Here is a 23,971-nt window from a genome sequence, read left to right as displayed (position 1 = left end):
TATATTAAATGACCTCTAAAGGTTCTCTGCAATCAATATTGTTTGATTCTCTGCTGCTGTGATTTCTGGCCTAGAAAAGAGAATCCAGCTTTGGAGACATCTTTCAGTTTACTTTCTTTTGTGGAATATTGTCCATATTTTCTTCAGTCTTTCCTTTTTATTTTGCCTGTCCAAAGAGAGATGGGGATGATGTTTCAGGTTGTGGAGGTATATTAGAGTACAGAACAGTAGTTTATTGAGTTCAAGAAGCATTGCACAGTAGCAGGTGAAAGCCCTGGTGCAAAGATGTGCATGCAGCATGTTCTACCAGACTATGCTATGAGTCTACATTGGATTGGACTGTCAACATTTGGAAAAATGACAAGAGGACTTCAAGAGATCTTCTTTCATTATATTTAGTCCATTTTCCCTATTGATAGTGGGAAGAAATTGGTACTGTAGGAGACAGCCGCTTTGGAAGATTAACATGAGGCCATAATGAAATGTTTTTGTAAGGATGTGAGGTCATGAAGGCTCATGGTCCCAGTTTGGAAGTAGTCAACAAGTTAGTGTAAAAACACTTTTTTTTTCTTCATTTTCTTGCTTAAAAAACAAACAGTTAATTTGAAATAGAAATATTTCAGATATTTGAAATATACATTTAAAAATAGTGTTTTAATTGTGTAGAATGTTAAAGCTGTAAAATAATCCTGCAAAGTAATTTGAAAATTAATGTTCTTTACAGTGAAGTACAAGATTTTTCACATGAAAAATTCAGTTCTGTAGTCAAGCATGAAAAATGGAGAGCAAGAGAAAAGCAAGTGAATGAGCTTTGGGTAGTATAACTCAGAAGTAGCTTCAGTGAAAGTATGCTACCAAGGATCAGCTGAGGCAGTCCAGGTGTCAAAAAAGGATTAAAAAAACCCAAAAACAACAACAACAAAAAAAAGACCAAAAAGATATTGTAATCAAGATTGGGCCCTTTGTGTAATCTAACCAATGTAATTCTTTTGTTCAAGAAAAATAGCGTGTTTCTCCTAGTGTCTTTCAGCATTGATGGAATTTTGTGATTCTTGTTAACTACAGCAAACCTATCAACAAATGTCTCAAATGAATCAGATCTTCTGATTAATAAATGCAGGAATTCCATGAGATTATTTATTTTTGCTGTGCTGCTTGCATTTAGAGGGACTTAACTTATTTGATATTAGTCCATTTTTTAAGTTGTTAGCATCTTATTAAATAACGTGTTTGACCACTCATTTATTTTCTGTTAGTTCTGTCTCAGGAAGAAAATGAATTGGGGAAATTTCTTCGATCACAAGGTTCTCAGGATAAAACAAGAGCAGGAAAAATGATGCAAGCCACAGGAAAGGCCCTCTGCTTTTCATCTCAGCAAAGGTATATGTGTCAGAATTACTGTCCGATTTACAAAGTACGTGAGATAATGGTAGTTGATTCACTGTTGGCATAATTAATTTTGCCATTTGAAATGTGTTGAGGAGCCAAATTATCTGAAAGTTATTATCGACCAAACCTGCTGTAGTATTGGCATTACTGGCTTGCTCTGTGTAGTTTTGCCTGATCCTGTTTTTTGTCTTATGGACATACTATGTCTGTGTATTTCCAGATCCCCACCCCATGCCTGTTCAGCTCAGCAGTTGTAAAGGTGTACAGGTGCATCTGCATGGCCTCTCTAGCAGTGGGGTTGTAAAGGAGTTGACATCAGGTCCTTCTCATGCTTGGTGGCACTTCTCACTCTGCAGAGAAATGCTCCATCAGGCCTGTTGTAGCGGTGGCTGAGTCCTGTGAGGGCAGGGAAATGGGTAAGGGAATGCCTTTTTCTGGGCCATGGAATCTCATACCTCAAGTAGACAGAGGAAAAATAACGAGCCTGGATGCCGCTTTCTGCTTTAACCGTACACCATGAAGTTGCCCAGGAGAAGATGCTAGATCTCCAGTAGGTTGGGGAGAAGCAAATCAGTCAAAGGTAAGGAATATGGAGGGACGCACATACACACAAACACATGCTGTTACCTGGAGCCCTTGATGTCTCACTGACCATGTGTTTGCTTGAAGAGTTTAAAAGTAACAGTACTTTATGACGTGATAAGTATTATCATGCTTTGCTTTTTTTTTTTTTTTGTCTAACAGTATTGGGACTATGAAAGTTTGAAATTCACCATCATTTACAAGGGAAAATTCTGTTCCATTATATTCTACAGGAATTATTGGGGCTCCTAATTACTGTGATGCGTTCCAGCTTTAGCTTAACAGTGCAGCTGTTTGGCTCAAAATAAAACGTCACATACAGAGCACTGAGAATTTCATATGTTTATCTTGGGCTAGAGTTAGGTCATTAGCACATCCAGTAACAGCCATGAGTGAGATCTTTAAAACACATGTAATGCACTTTTGAGCAAAAGCCCTGATGATTTGCTTCTTTATAAAACTTAACTGTTTATAGAAATCCCACTGTATGGCGTGTCTACATAAACTGTATTTTCCTTTGAATGACTGGGTAAGTTATTTGTAGGATGAGAAAAAATGGGGGGGAAGACACAAGAAGTTCACATTTTCTTGTATCTCTTACTCAATGCATTTTAAGGTATCTTTTTAAATAAACTGATATGGAAATAAAACCAATTGTTTTTCTGTCTTCTCTTGAGCCATCCTCAAGCTCATATTAAAATTGTGACTGTTCTTATTTACGTTGCAAGCCAATAGCTAGCTCAGTAGCTGGTGATCAAGAAGACAATCTGCTGGTTACTGGAGCTGAAATCAGGAATTCTCTTATGCCTAGGAAGTCCCTAAGTAGCACATTAAACTAACTCTACACTGCTGTGGAACTGATTGAACCCATTCCAGTGAGGTGGCTGCTGGCAACCAAGAGGAAAGCAGAAGCAGCAGGAGGAAGCAAAGCAAACATTGGAGTAATCCTGTCTAGTTCTGAGATCCCATTAGGAGGCAAAGTGATGGCACAGGGAAGACAACAGTGTCCCCTACTGCCTTTCCAAAGTGTAGTTTCTGGAAGAAACATTTAAGAAAATGCCTCAATCCTTCCAAAAGTTAAATATCTTTCAAAGGAGTTGTTCACATTCCTTAAAAAAAAAAAATAAAATCCAATAATTATCTACTTGACAGATGACTTCTTTATTTACATGTACATTTGAAGATTAAAAGGCTAATGGAAGTGCTTTTTTCTGAGGCTTAACATGACAATCCTGATAGATCTGTGGTATGGGGTATGTATCCAGTAATAAATTACCTCGGGTACATTTTTAGAGTTGTTAAATGCAACTTGCAAAGAGGAACATTAATAGCATACAGACAAGCAGTTTGTCTAACTAAAATACATATGCACATTAGAAAAGGTTCCTTTTCCACTCGCTTGTGTAAGTGAAAGGTCACTATTTGAATAGGAAGGTTGCAAACACAATATTTGTGCAAAATTACCCTGTTCATGTGCACTCCCAACCAAGCTGTAAAACCATCTGAACATATACTAGCACTTAATTGAACTGTTTTGGTTGTATATGTTTTTTTTGATGGCTAGTAAAGTGTCAGCAGTTGTATTAATCTGTCTGCCTTTGGAACAACTTCTTTAACGTGTTCCTCTCCTTCCTTTCTTTCCTTTGTGCTTTCCCTCAGATTAGCACTGCGTACTCCTTTGAGTAGATTATATCAAGAAGTGGAAACTTTCAGATACCGGGCCATCTCAGACACATGGCTGACAGTTAACCGAATGGAACAGTATCGGACTGAATACAGAGGAGCTCTACTCTGGATGAAAGATGTGTCTCAGGAGCTGGATCCAGATCTTTATAAGCAGATGGAAAAGTTCAGGAAGGTATGAAGTTTCCTGTAGTTTCCTAGAAGGGGATGCCTGATGAATGACAATGAAGCGTGGTTTTGATTCTTCTGAGGAAGACATAATTCAGCAGCACTAAGGATGCCGTTTGTTGTAACTAATCTTTTCCGTGTGACAGAACTCCAGTTAATCTGAAATGGAATACAGTATCCCTCACAGAGTGGGCTGTAAGGAAAGTAAGAATGCTGTAAGAAATAACATTTTTCAGTAGTCTATTCAACTTCAGCCTAAATCTTTATGATTTAAATAATACATATTTTTAAAGAGGATTATCGAATTTTAAATACTTAGCTGTGATGCCTGAATTGACTAATGGAAAAAGATATGTCTCCTGTCAGGGAAGGGAAGATTGATTTTTGCAGCTAAAAAGTACAGAATAACGGAAATGCTGTAGTATCTGCTGCTAAATTTTTGGGTGCAGTTAAAGACCAACACTTTGAAAATTGGCGATTGTTGGATTTTGGGGAGGAGTTGCAAATTTGAAATTTGTTTTTAGGTTCTTTTTGCAGTTCAGCCTGACTCTTGGGCAACTGCTAAACACTAAAGCTGCTAAGTGTGCACTCTCCATAATTCGTCTTCATTCAGTGTCACTCGAAGTTTGCTATACTCCTCCCCTCCCAAAGGGCTTCCAAAAATCACAAGTCCTAGGTGGTAGTCTGCAGATTTGGTACCTACTGCAAGTATAGAACTTCTGTCCCAGTCGGTTCAGGAATGCTCGTGAAAACTTTGCATTTGCTAGTAAGGCTCCAGAGCTGATTTTGTTAAGACTATAGCGTTCACAGTTTGCTGTTTATAAATCTTGACCATCAGGAGACATAGGATCCTAGGTATAACATGGTGGCTTATGCTTTAACTAATGGCAGTAAAAAAATTTACAAAAATTGTGTGCTAATTGAAAGCAGAGGCCTAATAACAGAAACGGTATTGAAGTGTACGTGCATATGTGCTTGTGAATGTGAGTTAGAGACAAGTAATATACAAAAGAGAGTCCCCTGTTCATGGCTTAAGCAGTCTGTGACTGAAAGTGCTTGGAGATGAAAGATATTTAATTTGGAATTTTAAAAGCTTGAATAAACCATCCTGTCGGGAAAGGACTGGCATGCATCTAGGCTATGCCATTTTTTGTAAACTGAAGTGGTGACAATAGCAATTAAGGAAGGAGTGGAACAAGTGAAACCCCAGCTAGTCATCTAATCTTTATTTAATGCTTCAGTACAGGATATTCCTGTAAGTCTTGTGGCACTAGGCATATATCTTATTATGCCTTGTGGGAAATGTTTATAATGGCAAGTTCTTGCAGGTAAAATAATTGGTATGGTCTTGGCCTCAGCCAATTGCTTGTGTATAATGTTTGATTTATTAGGAAAACACTTAAAAAATGGAATGTCAGAATGAATAAAGCAGTACTGGTAATGGTGATACAAAATTGATTTATAGCATTCTTGCAAAACAAATGCTATGGAAGGTATAAATTATATAAATGGCAAAGTATTTAAAATAATGTATGCTTTCTACAGTGAGCTGCTGTAGTTAAAAAGTTCGATGTGAAATTTCAGCCATCTTGGGTTGCTATGCTTCAAGGTCAGCAAAAAAAAGTTGTTTGGTTGGTTTGCTTTTAAAGCTCTCACAAAACTTACTTGTAAAAATGTGGGAATGCTAAGTATTTTGAAATATTTCTAGATCTGAAATGTTTTATATTCTGCTGTAAAGAAATAATGAACGTAGATTCTAAAATTTTGTAGTTTTACCTCAAATAGTTTTAAAAAAAAAAAAAAAAAAAAAAACAAACAACAAAAAAAACCACGACTTCGAGAAGGTCTTTTGAAGCTTTCTTTCCTCTGACTGGCTGTCTGCTGAAAACCTTTCAGATCACATTGTAAAGGAGAGAACAAAAAGCTCTATATTTTGTAGCCAACAAAGTAAAGAAATGCCCTTGGTATCCACTTCCCTACATATCCCATCTGTGCAACAGGCATATCAAACTAGTCTTTGAAGATTTTAACGCTTGTAGAAATAAACGACTTCTTTTTTAATTTTGGAAAAAACAACCATTACAAAACTAAAATCCTGAAGTGTAGTGTACCTAGATAGCTGTTACTGAATAGGACACAACAGTTTGGTTTTAGTGCTTTACAAATATAGTAGGCAAACAAAACTAATGGTGGATAACTGTAGTCCTAAATAATTAAAGTAGAGGAGTTATTTGTATTGTCTTTTTGTTCTATTCTTGCTTGCAGATCTTAATTGTGCCATAGTGTGGCAGTGTAATGCTGGGTTGTTAGAGCTCGTTTTAGATCTGTAACAACAATTTAAGAAGTCATGCTAGTTTCTTGTTGAGAAAGATACCATAATTACTGATGTAAGGCTTTTGCTTTTAAAATATACCATCACTGTAAAGAAGTGTTTGATCTGGAGCTGCATATGTAGTCATACACCAGCAAGTAGTTAATGAAGGTGATCCTGTCAGAGCACTTGAACGAAAGTTTTCTTCAGACTTCTAATTGTAAAAATCCTAAGTATTACTTTAGTAAACATCTTGTTTTATTTCAAGTAAACAGTGCTGGTTTAGTGATCTTTAATGCACCTAGTGCATTAACAGTATTTATATCACTTGGTTATGGGACTGTTTTTCAAGTATGTAGCCTTTTATAATGCAATCCTAAATGTATCATTATGTATACAGATACGGTACTTGTTTTTGGAGACCAAGGCTAAATCAATCCAGATGGGTTTTTCATACCTTCCTTCAGAATAGCTCAGGCTAAAAGATCAATAGTTCAGTTGGTATTTTCAGAGCTGATAAAATCTGAGTTAAAACATTGGCATTTTTGTAGCTCCCTTTTAAAACAATGGGGTGCTTGAAAGAATTTTCTAATGCTGTTCTTAAGGCATCAGCCTAAATATGCGAGACCCAGCAATACTACCCCTTTCAAAGTGTCCCAGAGCACTGCAGAACAGCCTTTTTACATTGTTATTTGAAGATATCCATGTGATTGTAGCTACTTGAGTCAAACCAAGGAAACAGGTGAAGTATTTACTTTTCCCTGCAGAATTCTGTAAGTGCTATGTACCGTAATTCTTTTTTTTTCTATGAACAGGTTTCATGGATACTCCAGTGCTGTTCTAGATACAGAGGTCTTCCACCTCAAGTTCAAAGTTTGAATTGTTGCTTGAGAGAATCTGAATAGCACCTTGACAACGCTGTGATATTTAAAAGAATTTGAATGAGTTAATAATACCTCTTTAATAAATTCTCCACCACTGATCAAGACTTTAAGGTTCTTAAATCCAGGCTGTTTTACCTGTGTGGTGACTGTACACTATAGCATGAGCTCTGCCATGACGTTGTAAGAAGAGACCAAATTGCCCAAGTGCTGATAGGCTCCCAGTGTCCTTCCTCCAGCTCTGAAAAAGTTAAGCTTTTCCATGCATTTCCTGGGAAGGAACATGCGAATGTTCAGGGTGATAGGCTATGCCACCAGGCAACACCCTCCCATGTGCTGTTCTGTTTTACTTGCTAAGCTGTCTCAGATGCTTATATAGTGCAATATAGACTTTCTCATCAAACCTAGATGTTACAGTGCCACCCATAACAAGTAAAAAATGAGAGTTAAAAAAATTACCGTGCTGACCTTTAGGCTTACTATAAGAAAAATTACATCTGTGACATGGCAGGATTTATATCATGCTATATTAATACAGCAAATTAATCCTTTCTATATTTGTTTTTCGCTTCCATCATTATTCTACTCCTCTGCTTCCCCTTCATTCTGAGGCTTGAAGCAAAGCTGGAGTAGCTTTGTAAATTCCCGGTAGCCATGCTGGGATCCCTGAGACAAGCTGCACTGCAGCAGTGTACTGACAACTGGGAACGTGGAGGGTTGGGCTCTGTTTCTCCCTGTTATCTAGTCCCCTCTGCTTTGCCAAAGCTGCTTTCCTAGGAGCTCTGCTTCTGTACGAACCGAACAAAGCTCAGATGGGAGAAAGAATAGGTTCAAGCTGTGTAAGTGTAAGGAGTGATACATGTGCTTGTTGTTCATAAATGCTACGAGATGCATCTGCTTGGAATACAGTGCAAGTCCTGTATCTGTCTCTACAGTACTTGGATATTACAGGAATCAATATCTGAGTTTGTAAAACAGTATTTCTTAGATGGGGTACAGTCTGGAAAAAAAGAGCTTGGTTTTGATCAATGTATTTGCAGGGGATCTGTGGGGGGAACAAGTAGAATGGTTTGTGCTGGGCCTCCTTGTTCTGAAAGATTAGAAAAGCCCTACCCTACAGTGAGTGCAGAGCCCTGACATATTCCAGTGGTGCTAAAGAAGTGGAATAGATCCTACCATGGAATAGAATTGTTAGAATATTCCCCAAAAGATCCTAAACAATTGTAGGACCCTTAATGCCTAGCTGTTACTTTGCATGCAGCTGTTGAGAAACTTGCAAGCTTGCAGTTCAGTTGTTTGGGCACAGTTTATCTCGAGTTCTTTCTAGTTGTAGCACTCTATATGCTTGAGACAAAATTATTGCCCTTAAATGGTATTTTAAAGGTAAGTGTGTCAAGAGGAAAGGAAAGGCAGTGGAAAAAAAAAAGTTAGTTCAACAAGAACAACTCATAATGATATAACAATAGCTTAAACTGTTGTTTTTATCAATGTACTAAGGTAAGGAGTGGCTGATCTATGCAAGTTTTCTGTTAAATAACTTTTAAGAAATAAAAGTTAAAGCTTATGTGGACAGCTGGAGAATAACGAAGATCTAAATAAATCCATTGATTAAAAGGTCAGAAGGGAAACACTGAAGTATATGCTTTTATTGTAAAGATCTCAGCAAGTATGGAGAAGCTACATCTGCAGCCTTACAGGGAAGGTTTGGGACTTACATCTTTGTTCCCCTGCTGCCTGCTTGCCTACTAGCGCTGCCTGGTATGAGTGCATTCTGGCTTGTGTTATGATGAAGGGTCTGTGCCATGTTACAATGTCATCTGCTACTCTCCTTCTACTCACCTGCCCATTAACATCAGCTGCAAACAGCCCTGCAAACCTGGAGGCACTGTGGAAATGTGCTGGAGGGATTTTTTTTATTTTTGTTTAATTCTGTGTTACATTTGAAAAGTCTTGGCAAGCTAAGGAAATGCAAAAAGTCTGGGAAAGGAGAAAAAGCAAATATGATGCTGATCTTTGAAATAAGAACAAACTTGGCAGTTGCCATTCTTGTAAACTTAATTTCAGTTTCTGGTAAAAGAAATGAAAATGAAATCTGTAGCCACTTAGAGGCTAAGAAACTGAAGAGTAAGTAAACAACACAGGTTTAGAAATAACATTACAGATTTTTTTGTTGTTATTTTGCATTTTTAATCAAATTATTAAATTAATAGGAAAAAAAATGCAAATCTGGATTGTTACAATTTCTTATGAGTGGTTCCTGGAAAAATGAATTTAACTTTCCTAGAAAAATAAGAGCTTTCAGGAGTTGAGAGTTTAGAATATTGGCTGAGGGACACTAAACAAAGTTTCAGAGGATCATAGAATATAAAGATGGAAAATATCTTAAAAAGCAACTATACTCTCTTCCTGCCAGGACAAAATTGTGCATTTGTAATATATTTTCCAAGTGTTGTTCTACATCTAATAAATATAATTCAGTTGAGGGTGACACTCTTAGAAGTTCAGTGGATATTGGTGATGTTGTAGTTCAATTATTAAAAAGTCAACCAAAAGGAAATGTGCTAATGATAATTACATCTGCAGATGATACTGAGCTGGAAAGGCTTTTGGTTTTCCAAGCAGCAAAGTATACCGGCATCTCAAAGAAAAATGTCTTTGGCCGTTTCAGTCACAGTGGTGTAATCGATAGACTCTCAGCTGCCATAGTTACAAATAGCAGTGTAAGTGATTGATGTTTGGAGCCAGCTGTGGTAGTCACCGTTTACCAACTTTGTTTTTTAAAAATTAAAAAAAAAAAACCAAACAGCTGTAGACAGCAATTGTCTCTCTTTTTAGGTGATACTTCCACATTAGATTTTGAAGTTAACTTCATCTGGAAAATTTAAAGTGCGTTTGCCTTTAGGTGACAAAAATGTAGGCCTTTGCGTGTGAGAAAGCAAGAAGATGATTGTTGTGCTCTGGAAATATCAGCAAGGTCTAAGTAGCTTTAGTAGACTGCACATTAGATATGAGATGTGTGGCACTATGATGTGAAATATAATGCTGGCTTTCATAATACCTACTAGGAATGTGAGATGGTAGAATCTATCACTTCGACAGTCCATCTTTATCACTCTTGGTTCAAAATCTTCCTTAAAAATAAAAAAAGCTCCGCCGCCCCCCCACCAAAGAAACCCCAGTCTGTTTGCTGATTTGAATTGCTGCTGCTTATGAGATAAATAGGTGAGATTCCAGGAGATCCAATAATACTCACCGCAAGATAGTTGCAGACTCTAAAATTAGTAAGATAGTGTCATGCTGCACTTTCAGATCCACATCTTCATGTAGCAATGTGATGGCAGAGATAAAGAGATACAATATGATGATAAGCAACACCTACACATGTATCACTTCTTCTGACATGCCTGTGCCGCCAAGAGTATGTTTGGTTTCATTCTGGTAGGGAATAGCAGTAAGAACATTATTTTTAAGTGGCTTATTAATATGAAAGTATATGGTGTTGGAAATGTTAAAATTAATGATTTACCTAGAAAATATGGTAGTGAAAAACAAAACACCCAAAAAAGTGCTCTTTATACAAAATTGTAGTTTTTGCGTTGTCATTACTGTGTCTCCGTGTAAAAGCAGATGGAGCTTTTTTGTAAAAGTGGTGCTGAGTGTGTTTTCTCTGTGCAGTTTCTGCTGTAATGTTTTTTCCAGGTTCTCCAACGTCAAATTCAGTAACATTAAGCAGAGAAACCAAAACATTCCAAGGTATTTTACATACAAAATGCTCAAGAATTTTGAGGCAGTTGTGAAAGATGCACCTTTTCTGAAAATGTGCCCTTAAACAGAAATGTTCTTCATGGCATTTTATAGTCTTATAACTTTAAATTGCCATTTCAAGTGCCATTTGTAAGGTTCAGGGTAGACAATAAGATAAAATCAATGATTTGCTGAAGCCATTTCATGTATATTAAATATCACCGATGATTGTTATTGGGTTAAAAGCAAAGTAACAATGTGTGATGGAGATGCCCTTAAAAATAGAAACAGGCTTCTTGGAACAGATTACATCATCTTAAGAGGTATTGCTTGTAGAATAGAGTTGCTTCCAGAGATTGATGCTTGCCCTTGAGAGGCAGTTCATCATCTGTTCAGTTATTTTTAAGAAGAGTCTGAGGTGAGATTCAGTAAGATGGCTGTAAAATAGAATAAAATGAAGTGCTGGACTACAGATACAACATATTTTTTAGCAACTTTGTTTCATGTAACCTGGCTGAAATAAAAAAAAAAAGTAGACTTGGTTTAATTTTGCATTTTCAGACTTGTATTTATTTCAAGAAAAGGCAGGCAGACACATCCTAAAAATTTCTGTTCACATAAGTAGCAGAACTTGTAATGTTTCAACAGAGTACAACAAATATATTTAAAAAAAAAAAATCAGTTATTTAAATCAATAGTAATGTTAAGTCCAACTTTAATGTAATAATTATTATTGGCCCCAGTATTAAAAAGTCACTCTCAAATATGATGTGACAAAAATTAAGCTCCAAGACTGTCTTATGTCTGATAATTATAAAAATTTGTAAGCATTTAGTGTAATACAGAAATTTAAAAAAAAATAAAGAAAGGAACAACTGAACACTGTTTTCACTTAGTTATTCTGCTGTGTCTTGGTCTTAAAATCAGAAAGAAAAGATGATTTCCTAGACAATTTCCATTGCTTACAAGAAGACTCTAACCCCACAAACCAGTCTGTGCGGGCAAAGCCCCGAACCCGTGTGGATCATTATGGGAATTCAGAACCTAAATGAAGTGTAAAAATGTAAACAGAATAGGTTGAGAAAGGAGATTTGGAAAATTCCCTCAGCCTTAATAATCTGAAAGGGCTAGGAAGATAGCTAAAGAAATATTTTTTAAAAATAAATGAAATACAGATGTGACCGAACTGAGAGAATTCTGCAGGATAGAAGAATAAACAGGAAGGGGAATACAGCTGTTGGGGAAAACATTGTTTATACAAGAGAACCAAGTTTTTCTATGGTCGCCACTGCCCAGGAATTCTTCTTACGCTTTCCTAAAATGCCTGGGTACATACATAATGTAGTCCATCTGCTTTTACTTCATAAGGCCTTTGCTGTTCATTTATGTGCTACATAAGCTCTGACTGATTACAAAGTTGCTATGTTTGATTTTTCTCCTTCACTTAATGAAACCAAATTGAAGATAGGATTAAAAAAAAGCCCACAAACAAAAGGTACTGTTCTAACTATAAAAATGGCTAATATGCCATTTCATCTCTGCTTTAGGGATATTCTGCCTGAACCTGGCTTAGATTTCAAATATTGTTTCTTCTGTAATAACACAGTGTGAAGTCTGAAGACCACTACAGAAAGATTATTTTTTTTTTTATATAGTACAATCTTTCTGAGATTCTGGACAAAGTGTAATTAAATTGTTTTGAGGAAAACAAGGCATACTTATTGATGTATTAAATGCCAACCAGGAATAGCAATAACAGTGCATGGGATTATGTGCAACAGACATTGTGTTACAAGTGAATTATGATTATTAGTGGGTGCCATTTCAGACTCTGTGCGGAAAGAGGTTAAATAGAAAACAAAACCCAAAAACTCAACTATAGGATTTAGGCTCCTGCATTAGCACTGTAGACAGAGCAGTTTTGTGCTTGGGACAGTGGGAGCATCTGGGGACTAAAAGGCAACTTGGTCATCACGGTGATCTTGTTACAGGTATCTTTCTTGGAGTGTTGGCGTCACATCCAGCTAGGATTTGCAGCATACATGTCAGGGTTGTTCCCTGGCACTTTGTACATCTGCCCATCCCACCACCCTTTGCGTTGGCCAAAAGGCTTTTGCAGGCCAGCTTACTTGTTTATGGTGCTTTCACTGGGTAAAATGGTACTGCACCTGAACTTGAGCGTTTTGGACCCCTTTAACTAATTCTGGCTTATTCACTCCCCCTGTCCACCTACTCAGAAGGGGCCCAGACTCAAGTAACGATCTCGCTCAGGCCTTGAAGAATTAAATTTGGATGAAAACAATGAAAAATATAAGTGACGTTTTCTAACTACGAGGACATTCCACATAAAGAATTCAAGACCTGCAGAATATCTTCAGTAAAAGAGATAAACTGAACTGTGTAATTACTATATGAATAAAATCACGGACATAGGAGAGAGGTTAGTTTTATGCTATATTACGATTTTCTTTACGTCGCCCCTCTGGTCTTTCAGTGTTCAAAGGCAGTAATTACCTGTCTCCGTTTCCTGCGGGGGCTCGCTGTCTAATTGCTCTCCACTTGCCAGTAGCCCTCCCTGCAACACGTGTGCCAACTGTCCTTTGCTCTCGGGTTATCTAATATGATGAACACAATTTAGTTATGGTAAACTCAGAGCAATTCTCTGCATTTTTAACATTAGTCCAGGTTACTTCTGTTTTAGAGCTGAACATGATCTTTCAGACCTGAAAGATCATTTCTTTACTTTTGCCATTTATTTTGGGTCGGCCTGCTTCGTTGTACAAATCTTTGCAACCAGTTTTTGGCAACTTGTGGATTTTCATCATATTCACAAAATGTTACTCTTTGTTTTCAGACTACATAAAGTTATTTGCGTCTGTGCAAAGAAACTTGGATTTTATCAGCTCCCTCGTAGTCATTTCAGGAGAGGAGACGTTCTAAGTTATCAGGACTAAACTTTTCCCTAAAGTGGATATATGTTCATGCACAAAAATGCGCACCTGTTTGCAGTTTAGAATAATATGTGTCTAAGCATGCTGGTGTGGTAATTACTCACAACTGCAGACTGACACATGTGCGCTCACTACTAGAACTGCACTTGGGGCTTGTAATGTAGAAGTCTATCCCCAAACTCAGAAGCAACGCTGCTTAGATGAATGTTGTCCTGGTTGCAATTTTTGTTGTTGTTGTTGTTCTGGTCACAAGAATAGAAAAATCATTGGTAATTATTTTCTTTGTGGGTCCTGGCTTCAAGGTCTGTAGTAATGTCAACACTTATTTTTTCCTTTCGGCCTAGTAAAGCACACATCCGGGGTTTGACTAATACTGAAACTTGTTACCAACAGAAAGTCGAGGCATGTATTTAGGCTTCTTAAAGTAGAAGAAAGCAGACCTCATAGCAAGGCTAGAAGCTATATATTTATTGCCTTTCCTTTATTTAAGTTGTCAGTTCAGCTTTGTTCCCTTTTTAAAATAATATGTGTATTGATCCAAGCTGTAAAAAATGAATAAAATTACTGTGAGAAACTTTTGCGGTCTTAATAGCTTGAGGAGCGTGTTATGTTCTCTGCTAGCTGGTAGTCGGAGAGTAGCCAGAAGGTGTGAGCTCTGAGGGGTAGAGCTGCTCTCATACAGTTTATTCCTTTAAACACCCAATGCGAATGAGTTAGGAGGGGAGGCTGTGTGTGCTCTAGCTTTCGGCTGTCACATATCTGACTGCATGACAACTCCCTCCTTTGATGAGTTTTGAAGTTAAACAGATTGACCGTCAGTAATTTGTCTTGATGCTGGAGGAGAATAGAGGAGAAGCCTCCTGAAGCCGGCACTGGTGTCAGCTGGGATGTAGCTGCTGACGGCAGCCCTCTGCTTCCCCCCGTAGCCTCCTTTGGAGCAAGAGCTACAGCTCTCTGGGACAAAGCTGCTGAGGTTGGGCCCTTCCCTACATACAGTGTGGACGCGTTCATTTGGAGCTGATTTCTTTCTGCGCAAGCAGGAGATAGGGAAGGTGGTAGGTAACACGTAAAGAGCGCAGGGCGATGTATTTGAGAAGTGGGGGAAGAAGATTTTTGGAAAGGCAAAGCCAAGTGTACACATAGGCCTTTTTCCAGGGAGGGTGTATAGCTATGCAGAGATGCTGCTTTTCTGAAAGGTGATGCCTAAATGGAGCTGAACTGGGGCACACTCACTGCATTTTGAGACTATCAGGTTTTTTGAGTCTGTCAGTTTAATTTAAAAATGTATTTTCCTCAGCTTAAATTCAACTAAACAACTCTTAATTTGAAATTTCTTGTGTAAACTTACTTAGCATCTGTTTAATTCAAAATCATTTTTAAAACGGTTTAGTTAAGCTGCAGAAAAGTAACGTACGTTCTCCATTCCTAGGGCTGTGGGCTTGGAGGCTCTTGAATTTTTAAGATGGGCCGAGTACGTAACATTTTTTGCTTTGCCTGCTTATTATGTCGTGTTGTGATCTTAACTTCAATAATGATTTTGAGTGTGGTTCTGAAGAACAGAAAACTGTTGCTGCTTTCAGCTTCTTAAATTTAACAAACTTTCCTTCATTTTACAATAAATAGTGGTTGGAATTATGGAAGTGATCCACATTTTGTATTTGAGAGTTGTTTGCCTACTGTATTTGATAGAAATTTTTTTAAAAGCTGACGTAGTTTATTTTCTCTTTATATTCCATTTTGTGTTTTGTTGTGATGAACTCATTGCTGCTAGAGCACTTGGATTCATATTCTGGAATTGCCAGTGTGCTGCTCTGTTTGTAAAAGCTGTTGTGAGGCTTAAAGCTAAAGATTTTGTCATCTGGGTTTTGGCTGGGTGAACTTGGTGGATTGTGCGGGGAAATGTAACTTTGATCAGGGCTGTGTCCAGCTGCTGGGTAAGTGGAAAAGATTCTGTAGAAGCTCTGCTCTCACCAGTTGGTGTGCTGTGTCTGCCCACACTGGGCCATGCTAGAGGGGCAGAAATGGGGAAGGGGGCAGAAAATATCTCCTTAATTCCTGGTAATTCCTTAGAAAAAAATTCAGAGGTTTTGTGTTGCTGTTGGGCTGTACCTTTCAACCTGGTTTTGGTTTTGTTTTTTTTTTTTTCCCTGTGAAGGGACTAAATTATTTTTTAATAATGGAGGAGGAAGTGTATTCCTGTTGCTGCAGGGCAGCTCTTCAAAAAGTTGTTATTTAGCACAGAGAGCAATATTACTTGCCACAGAAAGTTTTCATGTCTCGGGGAAATTTGATTTGGGTATAACAAAACTTTGCTGTTGCAAAGACACGTTTGGATCCAGGTCTTTGCTCTACCATAGTGTTGATAGTAGGGAGGAAAAGATATCAAATTCAAGTCAAAAAAGCTAAACAGGCAAGGAGAAACCCAACATTCTATTGAGATGTCTTCAATTAGGCTACCTTGTTGATTGAATAGCAGGAAGACTTTTGGCATATGAATTTAGAGCATCTTTAATTGATGGGCCTGTTCTGATTAAATATCTAACCCAGTAGTAGGGCTGCTCCAACAATGTTTATTTTTAGCAAACTAACTTCTTAAAAATAAAAGAAAAAAGAGAGAAAATAAATTAGCTCTATATGGTTTTTTCCCAGAGGATTCATGTAGACAATAACTCTGTTCAGTGCGCCACTCCCCTCTTAAATATCATGACTGAAAGTTTCACATAGCAGACATCCGTTTAGGACTTGAAAGAAGAGAGAAGAGTGTTGCCTGCATGCTTGGGCAGTGAATGCTGGAAGCTAAGCTAGGCCTGTCCAGGTAGATCCTGTAGGTTTTGGCAATCTGTTTGCAAAATTTAAACCCCAGGTCTTAATATATACGTAGGCTTCTGTACAAGGGGGTACACAATTTCATGAAAGTAAAGTACTGAGATCTGAACTTCTTTCTGCTCTGCAGTTATAGCTGTAGAAAAGTTGGAGCATCTCAAAATTGCCCCCACCCCTTTTCCAAATGCATCTGTGTGAATGCAAAGCTTATGTACTGTCATACAGCTAAAACATGTGAAGCATTTGTACATGCTTTCTATTATTTAGGCATGTTTGGGCGTAGGCAGTACTTGAATACACCCTGACAATTGAAACTTAGTACTCCTACGGTTATAAAATTCTATAGCTCAGCATGCTTTTGAATTTCAATAATGGAAAATCTGCTGTTACACAGGTGTTAAAGAAATTATTACCTTGCTGGAAAAGCTCATTTGAAGTATCTGTGCTGCCTCAGACCACAGAACAGAGAGTTCTCCCACCGTGAGAAGGCGCTTAGCCAGTCTGAATCCAGTATTGCAAACTCACAAACCCACTTTGACCTTCAGACGTGCCTCAGGGTTACCTTATTCTTAAGGACGGACATGTTAGTCCAAACAAAAATCCACTGTCTGTCCATCATCTGTCTTCATTGGTGACCAATGCTAGCAACCAGGGACTTGCATAGAGCAAATACACAGTGGCATTTTCTTGTAGTACTGTGGCCAGTAGAGGCATCATAAGGGTTTTTTTTTCCTATGAAATTGTCTAATTGTCTTTTGAACCAATGGAAATTCTGGTCATCACACCAGATTGCTGTGATCAGAGGACTGCCCTACTGGCACAGGTGTTGTGTAAAGATCCTCTGTCCTTGCGTTGAGTTTAGACGGCTGATTTGGTATAATGCTCCCTGGTTCCTGTGTTGGACGAAGTCTGTTTTTTCCAGCTTTCATATGTGTGGTCTGATGGATTTCCATCATACTCCTCCTTAGTCACTTTTTTTTTTTCTGAGCTGCAAAATCCTAATTATTATTCTTTTTACAGAAACTAAATTACGTCTTTGATCAAACATTTTGTTCTTACCTGCTTTTTTTTCCCCATTGCTGAGCCTGAACTGATGTGCTCTTGAGATCCAACTTGGCTTTCAGCGGAAGGAAAATACAGCGTGAAAAAAAAAAATCTTTGTGTCACTATATAATATTTATGGAATCACATGCATAATGTGTGAGGAGGCTCTCATTTTTCCCCGTCCCTAAAGAGACACAAGAGGGTTGGAAAAGGTACATTATAGAACAGCAGGAATAAACACTGGGCTGGGAAGGAAGTGAGGCAGTAGAAAAAATAAAGAAAGAGAGAAAGAAGTGAGAGAAATGTGTATGTGTTTGCATAAAGGAGAGAGGCAAAGCTACTTGATAGGATTCAATTTCTGTGATAGCCGTCACTGAATATATCAGAAGATGGTACAAACAGCCTTTGTTTTTTTGGGAGGAAAAAAAGGAAGAACATTCAAGCCAGCCATAACCTTATATCCTCACAGGGGTCAGAGAATTGCTCACATCTGCTGACTGTCAGTGGTTATGAAGTAAGCAGTTTTGACCATGGCTTACTCATTACAGCCAGGCTGGAGTTACGTGGCGTGTGAGCCAACAGGCTCAAGGCAGTAAAAGTTTTACAGGCTGAGCACTGAAAAACTTAAGGGGAAAATGTGGCATAAATATGACAGAAAGAGCAAATTTCATATTCTATTGAATAAAATCCACAAACAAGTCGTAGTACATGTCCACGACTTGCCTGTTTGGTAAATACAGTATTTGTATAATATCTTTTAGAAAAAAATCCTCTGTTGAGATTTAAAAACAGCAGTAGTTAATTCAGTGTACCTAATAGCATCTTTTCTTACCTTATGTTTTTATATTGCTGTTATAGAAAAAACAAATGCAGCAACGCTCATTAGGAACTTTACTCTTTAAGACGACATTCTCCTTGACCCAGGACTATAGACATGGATTTCAAACCAGGAAGGAAAAGGCAGCCATCCGGCCCAAAGTACTGAGAGGATAAGGACGGGGCTAGAAATTGGGACGAAGCTGTATGGGCAGGTGAGAAGAAAAGCAGGAGGCTCCGGAGTCAGAGAAGGGCACAGAGGATGGAAGTAGAAGTTTGTCTGGGCCATATTTGTACCCCAAGCACAATGGCCGCATCCCCAGTGACTGGAGATACAAACAACACGACAGGTTATGTTTGGACTTCTAGATTAAGGAGCTCTTTTCTATATTTAATCACAATTTCACCTCTCTGTATATTTAATTCTTTTCTCCTCCCAGGCAGCGAATTGCTAATCGCAGCTCTGCAACTACATTTGCAAGTTTTCTGCAATGGTTTTTGTCAAGATCTTCTCTAAGGATGTAGCTTACCTGTCAGCCAGTGGCAGGAGTCTCTTGGTACAGTTTGAGTGAGCACATATAGCAGTCCACATCTCTGTCTTGAAAAACTGGACAGAAAGAGTATCAAAAAGTGTGAATAGTAACTTAAGGATGAGGGGAAATGACTTAAAAGAAGGTGTTTCTAGGTCTAGTTTGTCAAAGAGAAGATGGAGAATTGGTTTGACCGTGGTCTGTAAGTTGCTGAGGCTCCTCAGTCTGTTCATTAGGAGTTTATCAAGATTTATGGCTTGGAAGCTTAAGCTGGATGAATTCAAATGGTAACTAAGGCACATACTTAAATACTGACAGTTATTATTAGCAATAAAGAAAATACGTGTTTTTTTCCTGGATGTCACTTAGGTTAGGATTCATCACCCCTGATTTCAGACATCTGCTGTGTAGATATCTGGACTTAACTAGTCAAAAGCTCCCTTTAGAGTCCAGTGGAGAGAACTGGGCACTTTTAGGGTAACATGAACCAAACTCCAGAGTCAATTGTTTGTGTTGGCAAGTTCTCCATCCTCTGGAACAGATCACGGGGTAACAGTGTAGATGTCAGCATCTGAGCTAGGCACACCTAGCGTGTTTTGGGAGACACACCTTAGGGTAAGTGCAGGAGTAGTATTTTGTAATGTTAATCTACTGATTTGTTCTGGCCTTAAACTCTGTAGCCAAATACACGGCAACTGTCTAGGAATGCTTTCCTAGAAAACCTGCAGAGCTTCTCAAAGTTGGGTCAGGTATGAGTGACCAAGGGGATGGGAATCCTGCTGTGCACAGGGACAAATTCTGGCAAAAACTGAGCCAAAATAGTGACTACAATTTTGAAGAATACTATGGGATTTATAATGGCTCTCCTCAAAGAACCGCTGAAATGGGCCATGTCCTATAAGAACGTTTTGAAAATCACAGAATCAGAGAAAATATGGGATCCTTTTTTGTGCTTCCTGGAGTGTAAGACTTTGTTACCCACAAATACCTGAATGTTTCTAATAAAGTGGTTTTAACACACTGAAAAAAGTAAATTAAGTATAAATCTTTTTTATTTAAAATAGTATAAAAATTGTGGTCTTTTTAAAAATTAGTATTCAACTAAAACTAATGACGTCTGATAAGTTTTTAAAACTGTGAAAACTTAATCCAACACAAATATAATAAGCTTTCCCTATTACATGATTACTTAGTTTTCTAGGTGAATAAGGTTTTAAAATCTGTAATTGCTAATAGATTTAAAGTACAGAACATTATCATCCAACTGTAAAAGATTTTCAGGTTGTTCTGTTCCGTTGTGGTAGATGGTACTCTAATGTTAAAAATATATATGTGGATGTCTGTGTGTAGATAGTTTAAGTTCTAAGTAATGCAACTTTGCAAAGTTCCTTCAATATAGATTCTTTAAAAAGCTCCTATTTCTTTTGCTTTTCAAATTATAATTTATTCAGTGCCTCAGGGCAGTATGGCATGTTAGAGGCAGAAGTAAGAGCTGTCAGAGTATGATTACTTTCGTGATGAAAAAATAATTAACCCCCCAGTCGTTCTATAGCGTTATACAGCATCACAGGCACAGATGGGAACAGAACATAAAAACAGTTCTTTTATTTCTATTAATTTCATGGACTTGAGAAATTCTGCTCTATTATCCGTTGCATGCTACGCGCTAATTTTGAGCTGTGCATTGTATCAAAGGTATCAAGGCTATCACGTGTCAGTGTAAAGTGTCCATGTAAAATTTAGTTCTGTCATATAATCCTTTCCCTGCCTGGTACCCAAGTATTTTCCTGCCTATAGCATCTCTATTAGCCCTTCCTGAGGGGGACAGAAGGAACAGGGAGAGAGAAGTTTAAAATCCTACTGCTTTACCCCTGAGAAATCGGAAAAAAATAAAAAGGAAAAAAAAAAAAACAAAACACAAAGCTTGGAATTTTAAGTAGAAGAGCTCAATTTTACCTTCACACCAGTCAGGATGTGTTTGTATTTTTATTATAAATCAGTATAAGCAGGAAAAAAAACCCCACCTTCAAGCCCTTCAGACTCTCCAGATTGTCAGATCAGAGCACAGCTGGAGGCTGAAGTTTGCTTGAATGTGTTGTCTCCAGACACCCGGTGTCTCTGAGGCTTTTTTAGCTGGTAGGTGTTGCAATAGAAAAGTTTGTAGTGGACCTGCGTGCGTGTTCACGTGCACATGTGTACAGTGCAGTGGAGGTTTAAGAGAAACTGTACCACACAAATCACAAATGGTGCAGGCTGTTCACGGTTGTATTTACAAGACGGGGATGTTTAGCTGTTTAATTTTGCAAAACGGAACAAGTGGCTGCTATAATGTCATAATGCTCTGGTGGGGTAGACTCCATTATCCCAGGGGCAAGAGTCACTCACCCCTATAGATCCCCAGTAAGGGCTTGTTTTCCCAGCGCAATCCTAATTTAAGACCCCTGTCCTTCAAACACTTTGGCTTGTGCATAAGTATTCCTTAACTCTGGGGCAGACCTGTAATTTATTCAGTGCTTTTTGGTGTCAAGGACAATGGGACCCGGTCTCACTGAAACCTTCATTTTAACAGATGTTAAATAATAACGAGCAATACTGTTGAAATCAAAGGGAATAGTCACATATTCAAATGAAAATGTGAATTATCATCAGAAGCTATTGTTCTTGTGTGTGAATTAAAACTATTACAGCTGTTATTTTGTCCCCCATTCTGATTGCAGAGGTAGATGAAAAATTCTGTTTTTGACTAAACTCATGTTTTGAGAAGGAAAACTTAAGTGTGAGAATGATTCTGTCATACGAATTCAAATAGGATTGTGAAAATAGCTACAGTGTAGCAGGTTTGAGTGACAAAGTTTGCATGAAAACTGCCGCGTTTGTGGGAATAACACTTCAGTTATAATGTGACTTTTTACTAGTTCTTTTCCCTAGACCGCTTCATCATAGTGTAAGGAGAGCAAAACACGTGTTAAAATCATGGTGATTTGATTATTCTGACTAGGAACAAAAACGTTGTCATTAAAGGAAAAAAAACTTTTTACCAGCGTATGATGACTTTATGGTCATTCTGTTTGTAGTCAACTGATGTTTCAGATCGAGTTGTTTGGCAGAGAAACGTGATTGTTCTTGGTCCTAGTAAATACAATGCAATGCTGCTACTGCTACACTAATCCATATTAAGCTGCATTTCTCTATATTATGTTATGGAGTGGTATAGCATCACTTCTGCCTTCTTTTTTTTTTTTCTCTCTTTTCTTCTTTGCTGTACATTAGCATTCTTCCTCTATTGCTTACATTCAGTTCCAGGACTGTCATGAACATGCTGCAGCCTCCAGTGAGAAATCTGAACAAGTGAATTAGATGCTTCAATTAAATCTAAAATCTCAGGGTAGTTATGGCAAGTAATTTGCTAGTAGATATTTGCAATTATTTCATTGTATTACATTGTAGATCACTGTGTTTCAGTTGAATATTTATTTTGTTTCTCACCACGAGTGTTTCAACCACGAGAAAAATGGTCTTCGGTGCCTGAAAAGTCTTTGGGCTGTGTTGTAGTTTGTGATTGACTTGCCTTGATCAAGTCTGTTCATAACAAGAGTTTTCTACCATTTTAGGGTAACCAGAAAGTTGTGCCAGTTTCCTTTCTCTCTTACAGTGCAACGAGCTTAATATATGTTTAATTCAGCTTTCAATTATCTATTGTCTTTCCACATGAATTTGCAGATACATTTAAACTACCTCAACACAAGATATGTATATTTTTGATGGCCGTTTCAAAGTGTTATTTGCTTGTGCTGCCGCTGCAGCGACTGGGAATCTGAGTCACGGGTAGCAGCTCCACTCTGCTGGTCTTGCACAGGAAAAGAAGAAAAAGGCAGCCTGTATGGCAGGCATACCTGTGTTTTTTCCTCTCCTAACACAGACATAACTCCTCTTTCAAACTGGCATATTGGTTGTTCTTTTGTGGCAGAAAGGCAGACAATACTTTTGTTGCGTTCCAGAGTGAGACAGGTAGACGTGCAACGGTAATTCCTTTATATGAATTGCAACACGACTGCAAATGTGCTTAATCAAGCTTAATAGGATGAGGTGAATGGGGATGCGTGCACAAGTGCAGACAATCATAATTAAGTCCAAAATGGCAAATTTAAGAAAGTTATCATTGGAACTCATTATGCACTTCAGGTTATCTAAATTCATACCTCAAGAATAGTGCCGTTTCTTGAACAAATCTGATGTACATCTGCTCGGCTTCAGACCTAAGAGGAGTTATTTGAATCTATTATACTGTCCAAGGCATTTCTCACTTTATAAATTTCATCTCCTAAAATCAGTTTTTATCAGTGTTTCTCATCAGGTCATAAATGGAGATTTTAATGAACAGGGCTGAAGCAGGCAAACAGAAGTATGCTACCTCTTCTTCTTTAACCATTGTTCTTACGCGTTATTCCTACAAGTTGATGGGGCAGAGATTAGTGAATGCAATAAATACTATTCCAACCCAAGGGAACAGTTGAGTCAAAGTATAGTCTGCAAAATGTGGAACATACTAAAGCACACAAAATCAGATTTAGTACTGTGTAAGACATTGTAAGTCCTTACATTGTACGTGGAAAACTTTAGTTACAGGCATTATTTTGTAGAAAACATTACCTTTTATGTTCTCTGACTACCCAGCATCAATCTTGAATTTAAAAAAAAAGTAAAGGAAAAAAAAAGTCAGTAAGTGCTTATATATGCTCGTGTAAAAGTGTAATGGGTGTTCCTTGTCATAACACCACTCAAGCTATGAAGTTATTACAGTTTTGTGGGAACTGGGAATCTAGTTCCTTATACTTTCTGTGCTATATGCAGAAATGCTGTAAGATACGCTGTACGCTAAATACTTTGTGCTCAAACTACGGCCTACTACAGTTTGCGTTTAATTTTATGCAGTATACGATCAGGTATGCCAGAAGGTGCTATGCTTACTTAATGCAGAGATTCGTACTGATTCCATCTGCTGATAGAGTTTACCCAGACCCCCAACGGGAAGGTTTGCTATATTCCAGA

At 37.9% G+C, this 23,971-nt stretch overlaps 1 protein-coding gene across 4 annotated transcripts in view; it reads left to right on the top strand.

Moving 5' to 3' along the window:
* The window catches only part of ICA1 (islet cell autoantigen 1), a 71,214-nt gene that overhangs the window by 18,147 nt on the left and 29,096 nt on the right, over positions 1–23,971 (top strand). For 3 of the 4 annotated variants that reach the window (XM_063324907.1, XM_063324906.1, XM_063324905.1), the window contains 2 exons: positions 1,257–1,380; positions 3,631–3,829. In XM_063324907.1, the coding sequence (XP_063180977.1) occupies positions 1,257–1,380; positions 3,631–3,829 (323 nt within the window). Of the gene's footprint in view, positions 1–1,256; positions 1,381–3,630; positions 3,836–23,971 lie in introns of those variants that run through there. The other variant, XM_063324908.1, reaches the window with a different exon arrangement.

Source organism: Chroicocephalus ridibundus, chromosome 2, assembly GCF_963924245.1.
Source record: "Chroicocephalus ridibundus chromosome 2, bChrRid1.1, whole genome shotgun sequence".
Classification (NCBI taxonomy): Eukaryota; Metazoa; Chordata; class Aves; order Charadriiformes; family Laridae; genus Chroicocephalus; species Chroicocephalus ridibundus.
The sequence above is the reverse complement of the archived record's forward strand: the minus strand, read 5'-3'. Positions and strand labels throughout refer to the sequence as shown.